We start from the raw sequence: 24361 nt of genomic DNA on the forward strand, positions 1-24361 counted from the left end.
TGCACTTAAACACACTCTACAAGTGAGTATGAGGTCTATTTTGGAGAATGACCCATGTGCAGCTGAAAAGAATGTGTATTCTGATTTTGTGGGGTGGAACACTCTGTAAACATGTTAAGTTCATTTGTTCATGAGTTCAATTGAGTTCTAGAATTTCATTACTTATTTTTTTGTCTAGTTGATCTATCTATTTGTGACAGTAGGGTATTGAGTTCCCTCACTATTATTGTAATAGTGCATATATGACTTTTCATGTCTGTTAGTATTTGTTTTATATAGTTGGGCACACTAGCATTTGGTGCATAGATATTCATGATTGTCATCTCTTCCTGTTGGATTGTTCCCTTTACAGGGATGTAGTGTCCTTGTCTCTCTTAATCAGTATTGGTTGAAATCCACTTGATCTGCAAAGAGGATAGCTACTCCTGCTTTTTTTCAGGTTCCTGTCGCATGGAGTATTGTTTTCCACCCTTTTAAGTTTCAGTCTGTGAGTTTCTTTTTGAATTAAGTGTGTTTTTTGTATGCAGCCTATTGTTGGATCTTGCTTCTTGACCCATTCTGCTAGTCTATTTCTTTTGATTGGTGAGTTGAGACCATTAATGTTGATGGGTATAACTGATATATACTGACTTATCATTGTCATGACTTTTGCTTTTTGTTGGATTCTCCCCCTTTGTGTTTAATTTCTTGTTGAGCCCAATGTATTCATTCTGCTGTGCTTCCTGGGGTTGTGATCCTCCTTGTCTGTTCCTAAGACATTATCTAAAATTTTTTGGAGTGCTGGTTCAGTATTCACGAAGTTCCTAAGGTGCTCTCTGTCATGAAAGTACCTTATTTCTCCATCAATTTTGAAAGATAGTTTTGCAGGGTACATCAATCTGGGTTGGAGGCTGTTTTCCTTTGGGGCTTGGAATACATAACTCCAAGCTCTTCTTGCCTTGAGGGTTTGAGTTGAGAAGTCTGCTGTGATTCTGATGGGCTTTTCTTTGTATGTGATTTGTTTCTTTTCTCTAACTGCTTATAGAATTTTGTTCTTTTGTGGGGTTTCTGGAATCTTATCATATGTCTATGTGTACATTTTTTTTGATCAAGGCTAGTTGGAGTCCTATATGCCTCACTTATCTGTATGTCAAGTAGTTTTCCCCCTATATGGAAGTTTTCTGCCATTACTTCTCTGAACAGTTTTTTTTTGTCATCTGCACTCTCTCCTCTTTCTTCATTGACTCCTATCAGTCTTATGTTATTCTTCTTTGCATCATCTAGCAGCTGCTGGATTGATGTCTCGTGGTCCCTTACAATTTTGAAGAAATTTTTCTTTTCCTGGTCACTAATTGCAATCTTATCTTCTATATCTGAAATTCTGCCCTCACACTGGCTCATTCTGCTGTGTAGACTTTCAATGGAGTTTTTAATCTTGTGGAAATGTTTGTGTCAGTTTTATGGATTCCATTTGTTTCCTATGTTGGAATTCCATCATGTTCCTCAGCTCCTCTTTTTATCTGTGTCCTCTCTAGATTTATTAATCATGTCTTGCAGTATGGGCACAATCTCTGCTGTTTTCTGAGAAATTATTTCTGATTTCATTTTTTCCAGATCCTCTTTTGTTTTTAGTTCAGGGAGTCCAGGTGGTTGAGTATCAGATTGCTCCATCTCCTTACCCTTTGGGGTTGCTGTAGGTGATTTGGAAGTCTGATTTTGAGACTTATTTATGTGTCTTCTCATTTCAATGGGGGAGGGTGCTGTTGTCGCCCACACAGCTCACCTCCTCTGCACTGGGAGTGGTGGAACGGCAGCCCAGAAGCCCCTTCCTCTGGTCTGGGATCGGTGGAATGGCATCTCGGAAGCCCCTTCCTCTGGGCTGGGAGCAGTGGAACCTTTTTCCACATCTTGTCTTTGGTGGCACTAACATGACACAGGGAGCTGACACCTCCTATGGTAGCTGAGAATTCAGTAATACCTCCTGAAGGACCAGCCTGAGGTGTCTTAAAGTTAACTTTTTCATATGTATAAGAGTATACTATAAAATAAAAAGTATATATACTATAGCAAATATACCAGTAAAATGATCATCAACTATTATGTACTGTACATGGCATATGCTATGCCTTTATACAACTGTCAGTGCATGTTTATTTATACCAACATCAGTACAAAGGCATGAATAATGCGTTGCACTGCAAGATGATGTTACACTAGCTATGTTGTTATTAGGCAACAGGAAATTTTCAGTTCCATTGTGGTCTCAGAGGATCACGGTCATATATTAAGTTCATCATGAAAAATCATTAGAGGGCTGGGGATTTAGCTCAGTGGTTCTGGTGCTTGCCTTGCAAGCTCAAGGACCCGAGTTCGATCCCTGGCACCAAAAAAAAAAAAAAAAAATCATTAGAAAACACATGACTAAATGAGAAGGAAAGTGCAACCTATCAAAATTTCTGGATGCAGCAAAACCAGTCCTGAGAGACTGATAGCACTGACTACATTTATTAGAAAAAGATTTAAAATCAATAATCTAAGTTTCCATTTTAGGAAATGCAAAAAAAAAGATGAAATATCTAAAATAGGGAGAAGACATTCAAATTTTTTCAAATTCAGTGAACATTACATTCAGTGAAACTGAAAATATGCAATCAATACAGAAAAATTAGTGAACCCAACATCTAGTTCTTAAAAGACAACATTTATAAAATTCTACCCCAGTTCAAGAAAAAGTGACAGAAGACCCAATAAAGAGTATCACACATGAAAGTACTAACCTCTATTGATGCCCTGGATATTAAAAAAAAAAGGAATACTCTCAACAACTTTATGCCTAAATATTTGATAAGCCATATAAAATGGATCAATTCTTTAACATATACAAGCTATCAAAACTCAGACAAGGAGAAACAAATAAACAGAGTATCTCTATAGTTACATTTAAAACTGAATCAGTAATTAATAATCTTCCACAACAGAAAGCACATGGTTTCATGGGTGAACTCCAGCAAATATTTAAGAATAAAATTATGTCTATTCTCTATAATCTGTTCCAGACAAGAGAAACAAAGAAAACACTTTCTAACTCAAGGTATGAAACCCAAATTACCCAAACACTAAAATATGACCAAAAAATTACAAATAAGGAAAACTATAACATTAACTTTCAGGAACACAGGTGCAAATATTATCAACAAAATACTGTATCAGCAAATCAAACTGAATGATGTATAAAAAGAATTATACACCATAACCAAGTAGGACTTATTCCAGGTAGGCTAGTTCAATGTTCAAAAGTCTAATTTAATCCATCTAATCCAAAGACTAAGAAAAAATTCACATGACCATATCACCAAATACAGAAAAAGAATCTTATAAAATCTAACACTACTCATGATAAAAATCCTCAGCACACTAGGAATGGATGGGAACTTCCTCAACTTGATGAAAAACATGTACAAAAAACCTACAGCTAACATCATACTTGTTGGTGAGAAACTAGATGCTTTTCTTTTCAGATCAATAACAACACAAGGATATTCTTTTTTATCGTTCCTATTCAGCTCTGTAAAAAGAAAAGGGTAAAAAATCAGTTGTTGGCAGAGATTGGAGGAGGGATGAACTGGTAGCACACAGGCAATTTAAGGCAGTGAAACTATTCCATATAATATACTGTGACGCTGGATACATGACATATGCATTTAGCAAAATCTACAGAAATGTAAAACAACGGCTGGGGATTTAGCTCAGTGGCACAGTGCCTGCCTGGCAAGTATGAGGTCCTGAGTTCAATCATCAGAACCGAAAAAAAAAAAAAAAAAAGTACAACATAAAGAATGAGTTCTAATGAAGATCAGTTATTAATAATGAATCAATACTGGCTCAGGAATTGAAACAAATGCAAGGCACCAATGCAAGATGTTAACAGAGAATGCTGGAGGTGGCTGGGGGTGAGAGACGGGGCTTATAGAAATTATTTTCTATTCAAATTTTCTATAAATTTCTGCTTAATTTTTCTACACTAAAATATAGTCTATTAATTAAAGGAATTTTGACACTTTCACTGAACTTTATAAAGATTTCATGAGTAAATAACAAAACAGCAATGTTACAATGAATGTTTTATCCAGTAATCCATAAATTCTCTCAGAAATATGGAATCTTCAGGATTTCTCAATTTTTTAAAATAATGAATGTATAACTAAAAGAGACAAGAAGCCTGACACAATGGCACACTCCTATAATCCCAGCACCTGGAAGGCTGAGGCAGGAGGATTGCCTTGAGTTCAAGGCCAGGCTGGGCCACAATAGTGAGCTCAAGGCCAGTCTGGAATGCATAGCTAGACCTTTTCTCAAAAAAAAAAAAAAATAGTAATAATAATAATAATAATAATAAATTAAATTGTACCTAGAAGCAAATCCCAACACTCTGGAAGGCTGAGGCAGGAAGACTGCAAATATAAGCCCACCTTGGGCAACTTACTGAGACTCAGGCTCAAATATTAAAAAGGGGGGATGCAGAGGCGTGGGGCGGTAGCTCAGCCCTGTGGCTCTGAGTTCAAAAATAGTAAGATAGTACCCAGACATGGCAAAACATATAAATCTGCATTTCACAATTTATTATTAGGCAAGGTTTTATTCTTCAGATGTTTATATTCCTATATCTTGATTCAAAATGTCAAACTTTTAATTTATTAACTTTGGATGAAAATCTTTCCTATGGAAGTATCAAATATTTTCCAGTCTTTTTAAGACAAAGAATGTTTAACAAAGTATCCCTCTTGTCATCTAGTTTATTAAATTGCTACAACAAAGTGAACGGCCAGTTTCATCCAGACCACCAAAAACTCTGATTTTTCTATTTTGTATGTGAAGATTCCAAGTAAGATTTCATTTAATGAAAGCTCTACAGTTCTAAGATACAAAATTAAAAAACTATAGCATAATCTCATCCTATCTGAACCAAAGTCTAAAACACAAACTCAATCAGTATCTCAGAAGCATTTTTATATTGTATAATCTCATAGGTAAACAACTTTTCCAATTTGAAATGTGATCTCTTCCCCCATAAAATTAAGCTGATCCTTAATGAGAAAACTAGATGCCAATCCTTATGTATGTCATTTTTTTTTTTTTTGGTACCGGAGATTGAACTTGGGACCTATGCGCTTGTGAGGCAGGCGGCGGCACCACTGAGCTAAATCCCCAGCAAATTTAGGATTTTCTTATCTCAGTCTGTCAGAGTATTGGGATTACAGGTGTGTACTACCATACTCATGGACTAATTCTTGTTTATTAATTCTTGTTTAATGCCACAAGAGTAAAATGAAAAAAAGAAAAGCTACAGGAATTTTACTGTTTGATATTTAATATTGTGTCTCATAACTGAATTCATAAAGTTAATCACAAATAAAATACAGTATACCACAATATACGTTACTTAAAGTCATCTCATTAACAATACAGTTCATTTATTTAAAAGCTTAAATATTAATAACCACAGTCCTGAAATTCAGATCAATGTATGGGTTCATTTCATCTTTACCAATAAAAATAGTACTTTTTCTGCTCAACAGTAGCCATCATCATCAAATAAATTTTATACTTAATTTTAGTGAAGGTAGGTCAATCCTACAGGACTACCCGTGTACTGACTGTTCAGACTTACAACCAAGACATGCTGTTTGGACTTACAACCCGCTGCTCAGACTTATGACCTATTTTTTTTTTTGTACAGTTCTTGATAAAGCCTCAATGTCTTTTTTTTGTACAGTATATTTAGTTTACACAGTACTAATTTTTGGTGATTGTACTGTGCAGTACTGTAATTTTATGTTGTTTTACATTACTGTACTGCATGGAAGAGTTATGCCAATGGTAAAAGCGAAGTCATCAAATCAGAGCTTCCTTTGACCATTTCTTTGTTCTGAATATTGTGATATATTTTATGATTTCTCATTTAGTGACCAACTCATTCAACATCCTAGTCACAGGAACATAACTCAGTCATTAAACAAAGAGTGTCTCTAGTCTACTGTATTTTAGGCACATTCACTAAGCATATTGGACAAATAAAAACAGAATTTATGAAAAGACAAGTGCCTTCAAAATATGTATTATTTCTATAATGTCTGATACTGAGGAAAAATGAGCTACCTGAAATTTTTTTGGATACTGAGGCCAAAAAAAAAGCAACCTTGTTAAAATATACAGTTTTGATCCAGAGTGGAGTGACTTGGAGCAGTCTTATGAGACTTGTTGATCATGGATCATACAGGCAGAACAGCTGTGTGAAGGACCAGAAAAATTTACCAGTGCACTCTTTTTATTGGGCTCACTTCTAAGGACTATTTGCTATAAACAGTTCCTCAGGAAATAATAAAGTTGATTCAATTAGAGTTATACAGATCCTCAGATATAGTCCCAGGCACGGTGGCACACACCTGTAATCCCAGGACTTGGGAGACTGAGGCACAAGGATCTCACAAGTTCAAGGCCAGCCTAGGTGACATAGCAAGACCCTGTATTAAAAAACCAAAATAATGATGATGAGCTCTGAGATATAAACAAACTCTATAGAAGTAATGTTACCTTTGAAACTTTTTGATATGTAGAAATGTCTCATATCTTATGGGTGTATGTATTTTCTCAAGGCTTGTATGTATTTTGGAACCACAGGAAACAATTGAACAATTAATTATCACTGTTATTCTTGATTTTTATCTTTACACTCCTGCCTAGTAAGCTCCTTTACTACATATATTATACGTCTTTCTCTCCTCCAAGGTTTTTACTGCAGAGGTGGACAGAGCAGTGGCTCCATGAATGGCAGTTTCACTATCAAGAATATCTGACATTTCCAATGATTTTCACACAGTCAAGCAGGTTTGTGATCCTATGATACCTTATTAGTAGTATTTTAGTTTCACTAGTCTCTTGCAATGACCCACAGAAGCTTCTTCATTAATGAGCCAAACTTGCACATTCAAAACACAGCTTCCAGTAGTATCAACTATGCAATCAATATATCCTTGAAGAACTCACGGAAGCTGCTAAGATCCAGGAAAGGGCATTTGAGGCAATATAGGAATAGACACTTTATTGATTTGCTAAAGATCATATCTGGATTGCATCTGTTTTACAATCATGATTATTGTTGAGCACTTTCTATATCATTGCTATATCATATCTTGGATTTTCTGTATCATTTTCATTCCTGCTTTTTCTGACAAGTGAGGGATCAATATTGCCTGAACCCAGCTGATGTGATGATCAGTTGGTGGCTGCTGAATTTTAAAGGTCATTGGAAAGTATGTGTTTTTAAGAAAAACAAATCATTTTCATTGAACTATTTTGATAATATGATGTGTAATACTGTAAAATAATGCTCAAAGTTTAGTTAGTATAGGTCAATTTTCATAAACTAAATTACTTTAGGTATTATATCCAATGGCGGATGCAATGAATGTTTCTGAACATTAACACCAAAACAATAAATTCCGTTCTCCAATCAAAATAAAATTCAAATATGGCTAAAAAAGAGGAAAATTGGATAATTATTAATAAGATTTCTGTAAATATTTTTTTGCTTAAGCATTAAGCCCAGTGAATTCTAAAAGAGGACATTCTGAGGATGAGAAGCATAGAAAACTTAATATCTTACTAGTAATAATGACCATCTAAATAAATTAAATATCAAGATTTATAATTTAAGGATGGACTCTAATCTTATTTACTTATATTTACTTATATTTCAAACTCATCCCTAAAAAGATTTGAGTACTTTATAATGATACTCAATATCAAAACTGGAGGGCTGGGGATTTAGCTCAGTGGTTTCGCCACCTGCTGTGCAAGCGCAAGGACCCGAGTTCAATCTCCGGTACAAAAAAAAAAAAAAAGAAAGAAAGAAAGAAAGAAAAAAAATATACATATATATATATAAACAAACTGGCACTCCAAGTTCATTAGCTAGCTCAATTCAATACATGGTTATTGAACACCATAGACAAAACCTCTCACATGACAATAAACTACAAAAAAGTGATTTTTGTAAATACTCTAAGAATTCCATAATAAAAGGTAAATAAGCAACTTGATCTTTATTACAAGTCATTCTTGCATATTCTATAGAATGATATGGAGGGAAGCACATTGTTGTATAAATGCAGTGCAGGTAGAAGGAAGGGACAAATCCCCTGTGCTTGTAGAAAAAGCTGTAGCAGAAGACAGCTACATTATACACACTCTCTAGAGTACCAAAGCTGCATAGCTGACAGAAACACTATGGCCCACAGACCTAAAAGTATTTAGATCAGTATGTTGTTTTTGTGTTTTGGTACCGGGGATTGAACTCAGGACCTTACACTTTCGAGGCGGGCAGCAGCACCACTGAGCTAAATCCCCAGACCCCTAAAAGTATTTATTATCCTAGTTTTACCAAAAAAAAAAAAAAAATCCAGCCTCTGGTAGAATATTAAATAATGCACCACAAATTCCAAATTAATATTAATGCTTCCCATACAGGGTTCTGTTCATTAAAACGTTTCTTGAAAATGTACACTTTGGTAGTAGTACAATTTAATAGTAATTATTTAATGTGAATGAGCTTTTAAAGGCATTTTTATATACTGTAGAAACATTTAATTAAAATTTTAAAATGATGTACCAACATACTAGATACTTTTTCTTCCTTTGAAAATATTGAGCCTTGAGTTACAATACAAACTTGAAATTTTGGGGATTTTCAAAATATTTTGCCACCTTCAATTTATATTTGCCATGTAAAAATATGTAATAATTAGTGACATATTTAATATTTACATATAATAAATAAAACTATAAATAAAGGCAAAACTGCTATGCATAGCCCAAGCTGTTAGTTTTCATTCATTTTTTTTTAACCTGCTAACAGCTGGGGATGGTTGCACACACCTGTAATACCAACATAGAGGGAGGCTGAGACAAGAAGATCACAAGTTCAAGTCCTGCCTGAACAAACTTAGTGAAACTGTCTCATAAAATATAAAACATAAAATATAAAAGGGGCTGGGAATATAGTTCAGGGAGAAAGCCCTGGGCTCAATCTCTAGTACATACTGCCAAAAAAAAAAAAAAAAAAAAAAAACCCCAAAAAACAACAAAAAATCATACTACTTACGCATACAAATGAATTTTCCCCACTATTTTATTTCAATTTCAAATCAAATTCCTATACCCCTTAAATACAAAAAGCTTCACATTTCAAAATTCAGTGTTTAAACAGACGAATGAATGCCAAAACACTCTTTTACTAGATTTACCAATTAACATTTAACACTTTATAATAATAATTCATGGTGTATTTCTTTTAATAGTATTTTTCCATAAGCACAATAGCATCATCACAACTAACAATACAGTATCACTGGTATCTAGAATCTATACTCTAGTTCAAGCAAACTGTCTAAAAATAACTTACATAGCTTTTTTTCTTCAATCTAGCATCCAAAGTTCACATATATGGCTAATTTCTGAGAAGTGAAAGTCAAATATTTTTTAACAACCTATAGATGTGAAAAAGCCCAGTACTCCACAAGAACCACTCAACAATGCAAGAATATTGTAATAATAAGGAGAAGGAAACTGGATTTCCAATTACCTCTGTAGATTGTTTTCCTATAAAACTAACAAGAATAAAAGTGTGATCTTATCATAGGTGGTTAAACTCGGTATAAATATATACCAAAGAACATTCATTAATCATCAAGTGAAAAGTCTTCTGACCCTGTGAGGAGTCTTGTGAGGACTCAAGAAGTTTTAATATTGTTATTACTAATTACAATGAAAATCATGATTATCCAAATATATCAATTTTTTTTCCAAATATATCAATTTTTTAAGAAACAAAAACTCTAAAGAGTTTTCTATTAGTGACTGAACCAGTCAGTTTTCAAAGATTTAAAATCTTTAAAATACTTTTGTTAAAACCTAGTTTTAACTGTATTTTTAAATTTTACAATTTATTAAGTTGAATAAAGTCTTAATCATCCCATAAGACTGGATAACTTGTATATTATGCCTATACATTAAAAATCTGACTTCTTCAGCAATTTGTTTCAATGTTTTACACAATGCTTTATTATACCAATATTATAAAAATATATACTTTTGAACAAGAGCCAAATTTCTTAATATGCTTTAAAATATGAATAGTTTAATATTCTACCCTAATTATTTTAAAGTTCAAATTCGAACAGTGTTTCACTGCTAAAATGAGAAATTGAGATTACCAATGGGAACACTGTTAAATTTACAAAAACAAAAAGATCAGTATTCTAACACTTCATTTTCAATATATTTTCTTTATTGTTAATTACATCTGAACTCAGAGTTTTTTCCAGCACAAATTATACACAAAGCTTAACAAATAGAGACCCAAATTTACAAGTGCTTTACTAAAACCAATGAAAAATCTATACACAGCAATGAAACTGGCATGCATACAATAGAACTGTCAAGGCATGTATTCTTAAAAATAAGTCTACAGTAACTATTTTAAAGACTGTGTGTGGTCTCACCCATACATTTTGGCAAGATGCACTTTCTCCAACCACAGTTAGATTCATCCAAAAGTAGTGGCACTGGAGAGCCTCTGTCTCACCTGTCAAAGCTGAGGAACGTTGTTCCAGAGACCACCATGAGTCCACGGAGAAAAGCCACAATGCTACAGCTGTTATTGATAAGCAGTTTCCAAAGGAGAAAAACTCCAATTAAGCAAATCATCCTTAATAGAGATACAGACAATGATATTCTCATTTAAATCATGAGATGACAATTACTGTGCCAGTTCTGAAATAAAACACTGACAATTCATATAATGGAATACTCTGAGGGAATCTTTCATAAGTAATACTTACAGTTCCCTTCTAGTCTTCCTCTGATAAAATTTCCATATATTATTTATGAATTCTAAAACTCTATTATGTTCCCTTATTTAAGCTTCAACCTCCTTTATAAAGCCTCAAATTTCATCTAAATTACTAAGGTACTAAATTCATCAAAATTGTTTAATCTGACAACTAAACACATGGTAGATTAAGATTTATAAACGGAAACCCTAAATATACTAAAACCTAATTTTTTAGATGATGTTTTAATATCTTTTTCAACCATATTATAAAAGCAGTTTGTAGTTTTTGCTTTAGACTAACTTCCTACAGCATATGAATTGATAGAGTAAGCTACAGGTAGATTAACAATAAAGAGCAAGAAAAACGATTTCTTTTAAAAGAAATATATTTCAACGGACAATTCAAGCTCCACTCCCAACCTGGCAGTAAGACAAAGTGTAAAGAAGTATATCTAGCAATATAAAAAACTAGGTAATCAGAACAAGTAACTCAAATTTTATTTTTTCCTTCTAAATGATAATATTCTCTAACTGTTTAATATTAACACTATTCAAATGAAAAGGAGAGGGGTAGACTTTAATACCTTTTCCAAGAAACTGATCTTCAGAAGGTTCTCACTGTAGTACAATTTCACTTACAGTCAAGGCCCATAATACAAAGGCAAACTTTAATTAGAGTGCCCCAATATACTGTGACGTCCCAGAATTTCATTCACTATATTCTCTAAATATAAAGACTAAAAACATTAGTTTCACTTTTCTCTAGATATATTAACTAGCATAGTTAGGATATTATTTTTCTTTGGTTTTGTCAGTAGCATGTTTGATATAAATTTTATTAAGTGGCAGTGTATGTAACACTGCATTGTGGGTAGTAGTTTCCTGCTTTAGTCTAGCCACATCCTCAGCTGTCATATGAACATGTTCCCCACATTTTCTGCAAGCTGTCGCCTTTTTTTCATTCTTTCAAAAATGACAGCATTAGAAGATGAATTGTTCTAGTAATTATAAGAAACAAAACACTTACACAACTACATTAAGCAAGTGTGGATTACTCTGCACTTCAAAGAATAATCGAAGAAAAACAAAGTAATCCTTATAATTAAAGTGTTAATGTCAAGTGAAACAATGTTTAAAGAAAATTAGCATAAAGAAAGGATTCAAGGAATAACTTAAAACAGTTAAAAGAAAAAAAATAACTCTGTAACCAAATGCCACTACTCTCCAAATAAGGTGTAATATGTCATGATATAACAATTTGCAATTAATGTTAAGAGCTTCAAACTTACTAAGTATTTTTTAGTGAAAATTAACATCAGTATCCCTTACTAGAACTTTAACAATCTACTTTGACTCTATATAGAAATGTCAAAACGTGGGAAGGAGTGGGATTAACATCTCATAATCATAATTCAAAATGTAAAACTATATACCTCTTGCTATTACAAAAAAACTTTTCATTGATATAAGGCTCAACAGTGCAAGATAAGATTTAATAGCAATCTATCAGACCTAGAAAAAAAATTGAGAAAAAATTAAAATTAAATTTTTAAATACCAAGTTAAAATAAGATTAAAACCTCATAATCACAATATTTTTAAATATCCACAATTTGCTCGTTTTCTATTAAAATAGAAAAGCAGCAACTATGTCTAAAAGAATTCCTAAGAAAAAAGAATAGAAATAGTACAATATTGATAGAGTAAAACTACTATATTAAAATAAAATCATTAGTTGAGGAAAAGATTCAGAAGGTAATGAAAACAAATATAGCATTTAAAACATTATTTTACTGCTATACTATAAATGTTTTTGTATTTTAAAATGTTTGACCAATTTTGGTAATTTTTATAAAACATAAAATTATAGGAAGGCAAGACACTAACCTCCTAGTTTTTTACAAATTGATTTCAAATTCAAAATCGTATTTCATTTCCCTAGCATTAAAGCACATACCTTACCTTACACTATGAACCTAAATTTGTTGCTCACTTCCACACAGGAAATATTAACATATCCCAAACAGTATGACGTCTTAAGGGTCTTTAGAAAAAAATAATCTGTGATTTCCATTTCTGATTATAAGCTTGGTATAAATCTATAATCAAGAGCTATGTTTGCAATGAATATAGCTCTCTTCATCACATGAAGTAAGCTACTTCTATGGAACACACTGTCAATTATCAAATGTATACCAGTTACCACAAAGTGATATGCACTCCAAAGAGAACATATTTTTAATTTAGAGGAGGGAAATATTTGTGGATAATGAATACACAAACTTTAAAGCACATAATTTCTTTCTCTTGCCAGAACTTGATGAGCCTCAGAGAACAAAAGGGCATATTCAACAATTATTCAGCAAACACTTCTACAATAAGAATAAAGATCCTGACTCAAAGACGGGGGGGGGGGGGGTCCTGCAAAAAGAGGACAAGCAGTTAGAAGACAGATAGATGTTAAAAATTATTCTAATTTATTTTATGTCAACTTGAAGAACTAAAGTGTATAAAATAATTTTTGCAAACTTTTAAGAAAGAGAACATTTGGCAAAAGCTTATGGTTTATGTCAGAAAATCCTGATGCAGACACTATAAACTCACTTTAAAAAGAAGAAAAGTGCTTGGTTACCATACTATATAGCAGCCACTGATATTTTTTCAATAGCCTGACTCTTGCTATTATATGTGCATATGAAACTAAATTTGGCAATTCAACAAATTTTATGAATAAAATCTCCTTTTATTTCCTTTGGATAAGAGAGAGAGAGATCATACTGGTACACCTTATTTATGAAAAAGGTTAACTTCTCTCTTTGCATGAATACTTACATGTTAAATGAAAACTTTTTCTTTTCAATGTAAAGCCTTTTTACATGTACAGTATGGCATTATAAATCTATATTTAAAATAAAGCACCAAAGTGTATTTCTGTGGTTTTATCACTAGATGTATATTCAAAAAACCTCTGGACATTTGAATAATTTGAATAATAAAGGATTAAAGGAGGACATCATTCCCATGTCCTCTCAGTGTATTCTGGAATAACCATTTTTTGTAAAGAATCTTATGAACATGTTTGTACAGTAATCTTTATCTAATATGAACCAAAAGCAGATAATGAACTGTGTTAGGAAGAATATATACAAGGATATGTCAATTCTAACACTCTCGAGCCCCTCCTTTACTCCACTGAATAGCCCAAATAATCCTTTGTAATCCACCATCTCTGCCCACTCTCCCAGTCATTTATATGACACTCCTGGTTACTATCATGCTAGGACAAAGTCTAACACGCAAATTATGAGTGGCATGGATAAATGGCAAAAAATGCCTAGAAAATTGGTCTATTCACCTTTATAATCTTTGTTGAAAAATACCCCATCACTCTCAACTGATGAAAACAGGAAGCTCTATTCATAAATATAAAACTCACTGCCTATGATATATAATCATCCTAATAAGAAAATGAGTTCTATACATACATGTCCAAAGGGGCCAAAAAAGAGAGTTTCCCAAAGATGTTTTCAATTTTCTTCTGAATCAGAATTAGCAAATCGAGACGACTAGCATACTGTCTGTGTGCATTATTCCTTACTACACACAGCATTTTGTAATTTATTTCAAAGCTTCCATTATAAACAAAAAATACAGCTTCGGTTAACCCACTCGATGCTGAGTTCACAATGTAGTTTACTTGATATACGTATAACATCTGCAATCAAAAGCTCTGTTAATGTCCAAATCAACTAAAGAATTATACAAAATGAATACACTTACTTGAATGAAAGTTACAATCTCAAATAAGACTGATACTTTCAACAAGCTATTATAATTTTTAGTTATGATATAAAAGTATACATAATATAAAAAATACTAATTACATTTAAATTTTATTGTAAGAGCTGCCGTCTATTATTGAAAATAAACTATACAGACATGATTTAGTATTTGTAAAGTATTTGCAAAATCCCCCAGACTAACGCTTTCTTGACAGCCAATTACAGTCAAGCCCAGCAAGCAGTTTGCAACCAGACCTTAAGAAAGGTAAACTTTTTTACAATGAGTTACAGATTCACAAGTTTAAGAAGACAAGAAAACGGAAAACAGAAGGAATCCAGCCACCCTAACAAATATGAAGCAGACCCCAGAATGTGATATAATCCAAAGATGTAAATTATTGTAAGTCATCACTGTTGTTCAGAATTTCACACAGCTTCTTTAGGCAATTTTGCTCACTTTTCCACAGACACAATAATGAACTAAAAGGGAGAGGTTTAAAAAAAAAGAAAGAAAAAAAGAGAGGTGGTAAAAAGGGAAAGCCTTTAACTGCAGAGTTCTGCTGTACAAATGCTTAACCTTACAGGAGTTTGGGCTCCTTCAGCATTTGTATTCTAGCCAAATCCTCTCATGAGTCACAAAAATTAAAAAGCTATATCCTTCTGGATGCCAGGAAAGGCCTTACCACAAGCCTTTTGTCAGAGGGAGAGGGGGAGAGAGAGAGAGAGGAAGGAGGAGGAAAAAAGGGAGGGGGGGGAGAGAGAGAGAAGAGGAGAGGGAAGAAGGGAGAAAGCAAGAGCAAGGGGGGAAAGCCACAGTGGTAGGCAGTCCCACTTTGAGTACTGTGAGGTCACAAACCACATGATTCTGTCTCTCCAGTAATAGTGCTTGCAAAAAAAGGAGTTTTAAAGCTTTTGCTTTTTTGGATTGTGTGAATGCTTCATTCGCCTCACAAACAACCACAGAACCACAAGTGCGGTGCAAACTTTCTCCAGGAGGACAGCAAGTCGTCTCTGGTGTTTAAATGGTTAATCTCCGCAGGTCACTACCAGCCACGGAGACCAACAGAGTCAGTGAGTGCCTCTCTAACCACAGTCTATGCAGTAATAGTAGGTCCTTCAAATATTTGCTCATTCTCTTTTTGTTTTGTTTCCTTGCTTTTCACATGTTTCCAGCTACATAATTTCTTGACAGAAAAAAATAAATATAAAGTCTATGTACTGAGGGATACTGTAAAGCTAAAACAAGATTTGGGTATGGTTTGTATTTTCAGTCTAAGGCTGCAAGCAGTATTTACAACAGAGGGTACAAGTTCTATCTGGAAAAAAAAAGAGGGACTATGGCATCAAACAGCCTCTTCAGCACAGTGACACCATGTCAGCAAAACTTCTTTTGGGGTAAGTATTACTGTATTTTAAAATGCTATCATATGTGAACCTGCTTAACATAATATGATTCTTAGATAAACTGCTAGCTTCTTCATATAGCAGAATATTAAATGTCATAATGTTATTTTGTTGCATTAAAAATTGAAAAATGAAATTGCTGTAAATATTTGCACTTGGCATCTATAACTTTCAGGGTGATGACTTGAAATAGACAAAATTAGTTAACTCACATAAATCAAAATGTTTTCAAAATTATTGAAATCACGGTATTAAAACAGTACAAGTTTAATAATCTTATTGACTTGCAGTAGAAAATTAGATGCTAAACTGATCAAAGAATTATAAATCACTGACTCAGCAGCTCCCAATATTTGAGCAAACTTCAAAAAAGAAGCAATTTTACAAAATACCAGACCACAGAATTATTGCAACATTATGGTCTACCATGTACAACACAGAAATAAACCTGTAGTAAAATTAACATTTTAACTAGCTCAACTAAAAAGAAATCTATTTATAATTTTAAACTGCACCATAAGATATCTACAAAAATTTGTTTCTAAACAACTTTATACAATTGAAGCATATATTCGACTGAAATAAAATTATTCTAAGTACACCACAGATGTTTTTAAAAGATCTGCAGAGTTACCCAGGATATTTAAAAGTTCAGAAGAGTCTTTTAAAACCTGCATACAACTCTATTTTTCTATAGAGTTTTACATCTACATGCTGTTATCTATATGCAGAACTTGCTGTAAACATATAGTAAATATTGAAACATCTAAGACTCTTTTAATCACATTCTTGGAACTACCAAAATGAGTATCATTTTTAGTCTTATGAAAAATAAAGCTCCGTAAGAATACCCTGCATGACTTGAAAGAGCCATTCCTATTCAACCTTGCTGGACTTTAAAACAAAACAGGCATAAGACAGTCCCTTAATATTTAATTTCAAGTTAGTGTTGATACAGATATACAAACTACTTCAACATTTATCAACTGACACGGTGTTATAGTAAAATAGTTCATCACTTACAAGATTCTCTTTATGATGTCCAACATGTTCCAACTACAAGTCAATTTCTAAAATTTTTCTTTCATCCTTTAAAATCAATCCTTTTGCTGTGTGTATCTACATTAACTTTGCTTTGTAATTTTCAACTAACGGTTGGCATTTCCTTTACTCCTCCTACTTCACACATTTTAACTGGCTACTACTAGAGGATCAGTCTTAGTTTAGGACAAAGAGAAATAATTAAACCAGAGGAGGGAAAAAGGTTTCTCTTAAAGGGTAAAGAAATGAACTTTGTATTTTACAAAATATTTAAAACTGCTGTAATGACTCCCTCAATAGCTGTAAGTGGGTCCACTCACAGTTACAAATACATAAACATAATAATCACAAATTATTAAAAAATTTAATGGTAGGAATTAAGCATAATCCTAAAACTTTCTGCATTTAGGAAGCAGAAAATAACTACAACTAGGCTGCATTATTGCCTCTATCATAATTACAGTTTATTTGTGGGATAATTTGCTATTACCATCAAAAAGATGACAGAAAAAAGTTAAAACTAATATTACATGAAGGGATTAGTTTTAACTGGTATATCAAGTGGTGAAGTTGTTCTTTCACATTACTAAGTTTTTTAAAATACACTCGGTTTTTTAAAATAAATTTTTCTAATCAGATCAAGAACACCAGAAGTTTCAAGGGATACTTTAGCATTAGAAGTAAAGCTGTCCCCAAAAAATGTTAAAATTGTCACAAAGAATATGCTGAAATGATCCTTATTCTATCCTATCTGGGGTCCTGTGAGGTAACATTCTTAATAACTACTCTACATTAAAATTTCCAAAGCCAGACCAAGTTTCTAAGGCATAAAAATAAACTGCAGATCATCTCTTGTTGCATTTCATATTTTTTTAACATTATAACTAATTCTTTCTCTTCTGAGAAGTGAATTTCACCTTCCCCACCCCTGTCAAATAGTGCCTCAGAGCCTAGAGAACTTAACATGAACCCACTACACCAGACTAATTACTCGTGAGTAGTGGGCATTCCCACTACTAGGTATAGGTTATCATCACATTGCATACATTCCCCCATTCCATAATCTACACAAAGTCTACAACCTCACTCCAGGTTTTAGCTTCTTACATAATGATTATCATGCCATGTATGAAATGTCATAAGTATGTGCCCCAATTCTGTAAAATAGTTTAAAAAGCTTAAGAGACAAAGCATACAGTGATCGATTAAAACATCTCAGATATAATAAAACGGGTGTGTGGGGGTGTGAGAGAGAGAGAGACAAAGAACAAGACAGAGAAAGCTGTCAGTGTACTTGATCTCTCAGCATTACTTTGAATTAACTAAGAATTTTCAATCTGTGGCTACTTAAAATCTGTCCATTATTTATCATAAAGCCTGTTGAAAACAAACTGACTCACCAAGTATCCTACAATGAAGAACTTATTTATGAAAATATATCAGCTGACTGATTAAACTTCTACACAAAATCTAACTGACCACAGTAACTGATTAAATATGAATAGTGATTTTCAAAGCAGTACTTGTGGTCTACATCAATAATAATTTTATAGTTTCAAGATTTAGTAGTAACAAAGTTTTGTAACCTGTTTTAAAACAAGAGAGCGAAATTCTATAATCCAGAGAAAAGAATTAAAAAGCCAAGAACATAGAAGATTACTGCAATATATAATAAAAACTGTCAGTGTAATTCCCAAAGGGTCGTATTTTAATATTTTAAATTATAATAATTCTACTCTTACATAAAAAATTGTTAGATTTCACTTCATTTTAAAAAATGTTTGAAATATGAAAGATTAAAAACAAATCATAGAAAAAGATACTGTACATTTGTATGAACCTCCAGATAGTCTCTAAATCACAAGGCATGAAATGAACATGATTACATTATGATATATTTTAGTTCTTTTAATAGAAAAAATTAATCTATTCAATTAATCCCTTCAAGCTAATCACTGTTAGTCTGACCTGCTTAAATCAATCATGCTAGAGTTAAATTCAGTAAGATAGAAATGTTCCAGTTTGTTAAAAGAACACTGAAATATGTGATGGTTAAATAAACTGCAGGGGGGGCTAGCTAACTCATTGAAGGCACTGAGATTTTATCAAACACAGAATTAATCTTTATTGAATAGAACCATTCACAAATCAAATCTCACTGTATTTCAATACTTTCAAGCAGCGCTAATCAATTACAAACCTTTTCTAGTGCTTCAAAACTCATGTGCTTTCAATTTTACACACTGGTGGTCCTCAAGTACTATATTGGGGCTAAGACATTCTGTATCACAACTTTTTTTTCAACAAATATTCATCTAGAGGGCTTTTTTTTCCTCTCAAGAGCTGCTCACATGAAAACTGTGGTAATATTTTTATACTGTACTTCTTTGTTAAAGCAAAAGGTTAGGGGTTACCTAAATACCTCAACTGTGTGTGTATAAAATATAAATATATATATATATACATATATATATATATACTTATACTGTATATAGGAAAAGTAAGTATTCATATAAAAAATCCAGTGGGACCGGACTGGATTATTTTTGCATTTCCTATGATTAATTACCCACCCGAGTATAGCTGAAGACTGATGGCAAAACAGGGCAATCTCAAATTCCTATCTAAAGCAGACAAATGTCAACCTTCCATGCTGGCCTAACAGTGTCCCAAGACACTATGACAATTCTAAATCAATACTGAAGTCATGTAAAAGCTCACCATAATAATCATTAGTAAATGCTATTACCAAGCAAGTTTTTAGAGACATTTTTATATAAAGGGTTCTAGTGGAAGCGTCTATTCTCTACAGTGTCGACAAATGGGGAAAACATCCTTCCTGCAAAACCTAAAATTCTAATTGTGACAGTGCATAATTTCTCTTTTCATTTACCAAGCCATACTTACATTAAATTAGTACCAGCAAAAATATTGCTAATTTAGGCAGACTTTCCAATGGGTTATCTTAATGCATTATTTTTTTCTCTTAATCCAGTGAATTCTGTATAACTTCCACTCAAGGTAAAATTCTACCCCCAAAAAAGCTGTCATTAAGCTCCTATAACAGAATAATAAATTCCAGTACTTGATATTTTATAAATGATAAAATATAAGAAATCTTCACACCAAATCTGAAATTTCCAATATTTTAAAACAAATCTTTAACAAAGGAAGTCTCAGGTAATGACATTATGTACTTTAATACAAGCTTGTCATATCAAAAAGATTATGGAATTTACCAGATATGTATTTTGATTAATGTGTTACAATTCAAAAACTGGAGCAACTCTATACCTTATTCAAAGGGAGTTTCCTTATAATCTTAACCACAGTTAACCACAAGGGTTTGTCCATTCAACAGAAAATATATATAAAACAGACCATACATAACTTTTTAAGACCTGTATAGCAACTGAGATTAAATGTTCCTTTATTATAGTGTATACCATATCTTCACCTTATGCACATTCTTAGGAGTTTCCTCCCCCTTATACTACTAACAAGGACATAGGGTTCAAGTTTGGAATAGTGTTGAATGGATGTAAGAAACACCCTACAAAACATTTTAAATTCTCATTATTGTTGAACAAGATTTAAGTCTAAAGGATATTTTTTTCATAAACATGCCTTCTACTAAATAGAAACAGTATCATTTAACATATAGTGTTAACCCCAAATAAGATGAGCTATAGAATTTTAAAACTCCTCTAAAGGATAGTTGCTAATTAAGCATTTATTCTTACCATTAGAAAAAATTTTGCTATTCATGCACTGCCTATAAATATTCTATATTGTTATTAACACTCAAACCCCAACATACAGAGGCTGGGCTCAGTGGTACAATACTCACCTCACATGCACGAGGCTGAGTTTGATCCCCAGCACCAGAAGGGGAAAAAAATCCAATAAATATCCAAGGACTAAATATGCCAATACCAAGTGTGATTTTGGCTCTAAATGAAAGATATTAATTTACCTTGATTAAATAATTTTTGCCTTTTAAATCTACTGCCTACAAGAAATAGAATTTAACATACACACATATGAAGTGAATGCTATTTCTAATAAAATTTAAGACAGAACTTAATATATTGATGTTAGAAAATTTACCAAGTTAAAACTGCTTTCAAAAATGTATATATAAGATTTTGACAACCACTTTGTTATCTCCACTATTTCTGCCATTTTACTTAAAAAATTATACATGAGTTACACTAGATTACTAACATTCCTACCAAGTTAGATCTAAATATCCTATGTAAGACAAAAACCTTTTACCAAAAAGTCAAATAAATTAATTTTATTACACTACTCAGTTACAATGATTTTTTTAACATCAATGGTGTCATTATACCATCAACTATAACCATATTTACATAAAAGATTATTCTTAAAAATCCAAGAACTTAAATACACATTTATTGATTCCCCTAAAATTACACAAACCTTGAGTGTTCCAAACCATTATTTATATATTTCTTCTGGTCAGATACCTCACAACTAAACTTACCTTGTAAAAAAGCTAACCAACACATAACAATCATCAATAAAGTTTTGAAAACATATATAAGCACAGTATTTCTTTAGAAAAATTAGAATAATGATGTTGTGGTATTCTACAAAATTTTATGTGGACATGTATTTTTATACAGAAACAAAATACCTGCCATACATATTCAACTTAAATTTCTTTTGGCCATCAGTCTGATTTGAAATTTTTATATATAGTTCATACATCAGTGACTACAAAACTTAAAATAATGATTATAAACCAAGAAAAAAAAAAGAGACGGTATTTGTATCTCCTCAAAAATAATTGTTTTTGCATGGACACTAACAAAGGAATGTCAATCTCTGAAGCCAACAGATTAAGAATCTATTAAGAAATTCAAGATAAAAATAATACTAAATTTATAAAACCCCAGGACATTATTTTCCATTTAAAAACTTGCATAACAATTAGAAACTGACATCAGTTAAATAAATCATTGCACTTTACAAGGACAAATATAAATGGAATTAATCTGCTAAAAGATCCCTATTTATGGATACTTTCTCAAAGAACACACCTGGCTTGGAGCTAAACAGGTGTGTCTCCTATACATCTACTCAGTCTCCAAGTAAACCACTTGGGTAAACAATGAATTGAATTTTAAATTTTTGATATTTTTTCTATAATAATTATTAATTAATATTATTTTTAAATCTCTATCCTCAACTTCTCAATTTAAGACTTCAAATTTCCAAGACAAGTGAAAGATATCATTATTTCTACCAAATGACTGAAAAGTATTTAAATGAATCTAACCGACGTGCATTCACTCTGAAGCTGAAAACAAAAGATCATCACACTGATCTTATTATGGCATAATATACTATATTCTACAATTTCAACCCATTGCTATATCACTGCAACTTGACCCTAGAAAATAAGCGCATTGGGCCGGGGATTTAGCTCAGTGGTTCTGGTGCCTGCCTCGCAAGCACAAGGTCCCAAGTTCGATCCCCGGTACCCAAAAAAAAAAAAAAAAAAAGTTAGAAAATAAGCACATGAATACCAAAAAGACTAAGGGTGTAGATTCACTTTAAATAATAATAAATCTTATTACATTTCATATCTCAAAAAAAATCCAATTTTTGGAGAAAAGTGAATTATCACTCTTTCATAAACTTCTCTCGGACCACAGATACATGTAATGACAGACAGTATAGTATCACACAAAAAAAACCCTTTATAATAACCAACATTATATCAGTCACTGTGTTTTCTCTAAAACTGATAATTACGAGCATGCAAAAATTTCATATTGGGCCGGGGATTTAGCTCAGTGGTTTCACTGCCTGCTGCACAAGCGCAAAGACCCGAGATCCATCCCTGGCACCAAAAAAAAAAATCATATTAAGGATCTAAACACCCAATTCAAAACAATTAAGGTATTTTGACAGGTTGATGAGAAAACACACAACAAAACAGTAGCATCTTAACATTAGGTAATAAAAGTGGCTACAAAAGATAATCTAGTAAAATTAATTTTTACTTTTCACAAAATCGATACAGCTTTTAGATAATTCAGCTTTTGTTAAAATTCAGGGGGAAAAAATGCTACTCTCTAACAAATATAAGGTTCAATACAAAAACAAAACAGATACTACTTACAAAGACAATGCACTATGTTTGTAAAGCAATGTAAACATGAAATTCAATGTAATCCAACCTTTGATCATTAATCCAAATTTTCTCTCCACATCAGAAATACTTTTCATAGTTTTATAAACTCCAATATGCACACAAAATTTATCTTCTCCCAACTGTTAAAATTATACATACATACACATCATGGATAATTCTCTCCCTCTCCCCCCCCTCCCTCTCTCACACACACGCACATACACACACACACACCTTTATCTAATTTATGAGGTAAATATTTTTGAACTTTTTACCTCTAGAATCCACATTTTAAAAAGTGTTATTATCTAAGACAGATATAGACAGTGAGTACTGTTAGAACTTCATTTTTTATTCAGTAGTAAAAATGTAAAAGTAATTTCCCTTATAGCACGCATAAGCATATTACAGAATATTTTGGTGTACTAATATGACTAGAAAAAAACATATAGAGCAATGTTTTAAAATATTCATTCACAAGTACCCAGAGAGAAAATTTAAAGTCATATGCTATTAGGCTTATTTTTACTTTCATAAATATTCTGAATCTATCAAGACATTTAAATAACTTTTTTAAAAGAGCAAAATATTTGGTTTAAATTGCTAAATTATGTTATTAAGTGGTTAAATCTCTCTACATACAAAATAAATTTTTACTGAGACATATTCAAGCCATTTTCTTAGCTATGAAATTAAATCATGTCTCCAACAAATAATATAACACAGTATTTTGTATAAAGCATTTACTTACAAATTATATATGTACAAAAAATACAAAGAGATTTTCTACAATGAAATCTCATATCTCAAATTTTTCTTTAGATCTTTTTTATTCAAATATATGGTAAATCACTATGCTTTTATGAATACAAAAAATATCTAATACTTTTACAACACTGCTTTAAAGCAAATTCAAGAAAAAACAGCCTTATTCATTATTATAAACTGACATATTTACTGAAAAGCACCTCTAAAAACAGTGTGATCTGAAGATTTATATACTCAAAATATAAGAAATGAAAAAGAAAATGCCAACAAATGCCTAAAATAAAACTGGCTCGTAGTAAGAATAGAAGGAGAAGCCAACTCTGTTCTC

General features: G+C 32.2%; 2 protein-coding genes across 19 annotated transcripts in view; one reads left to right on the forward strand and one right to left on the reverse strand.

The window, feature by feature from the left end:
* The window catches only part of Supt3h (SPT3 homolog, SAGA and STAGA complex component), a 401578-nt gene that overhangs the window by 341662 nt on the left and 35555 nt on the right, over positions 1–24361 (reverse strand). The window contains exon 1 of one of the 13 annotated variants that reach the window (XM_087185366.1): positions 17079–18652. The exons of 11 other annotated variants lie outside the window; for them this stretch is intronic. In XM_087185366.1, the coding sequence (XP_087041492.1) occupies positions 17079–17104 (26 nt within the window). In that variant the 5' untranslated portion in view covers positions 17105–18652. Of the gene's footprint in view, positions 1–17078; positions 18653–24361 lie in introns of those variants that run through there. One more of the 13 variants, XM_004846436.3, reaches the window with a different exon arrangement.
* Runx2 (RUNX family transcription factor 2) overlaps positions 15394–24361 on the forward strand; it is a 266467-nt gene continuing 257499 nt past the window's right edge. For 5 of the 6 annotated variants that reach the window (XM_087185361.1, XM_013072895.3, XM_087185357.1 and 2 more), the window contains exons 1-2: positions 15394–15758; positions 15923–16046. In XM_087185361.1, coding sequence (XP_087041487.1) covers positions 15585–15758; positions 15923–16046 — 298 coding nt within the window. In that variant the 5' untranslated portion in view covers positions 15394–15584. The remainder of the gene's footprint in view (positions 15759–15922; positions 16047–24361) is intronic. The other variant, XM_004846437.4, reaches the window with a different exon arrangement.

The sequence above is a fragment of the Heterocephalus glaber genome, unplaced genomic scaffold, assembly GCF_053883595.1.
Source record: "Heterocephalus glaber isolate CG9 unplaced genomic scaffold, H.glaber_assembly_v1.0 deba00001497, whole genome shotgun sequence".
In the NCBI taxonomy this organism is placed as follows: Eukaryota; Metazoa; Chordata; class Mammalia; order Rodentia; family Bathyergidae; genus Heterocephalus; species Heterocephalus glaber.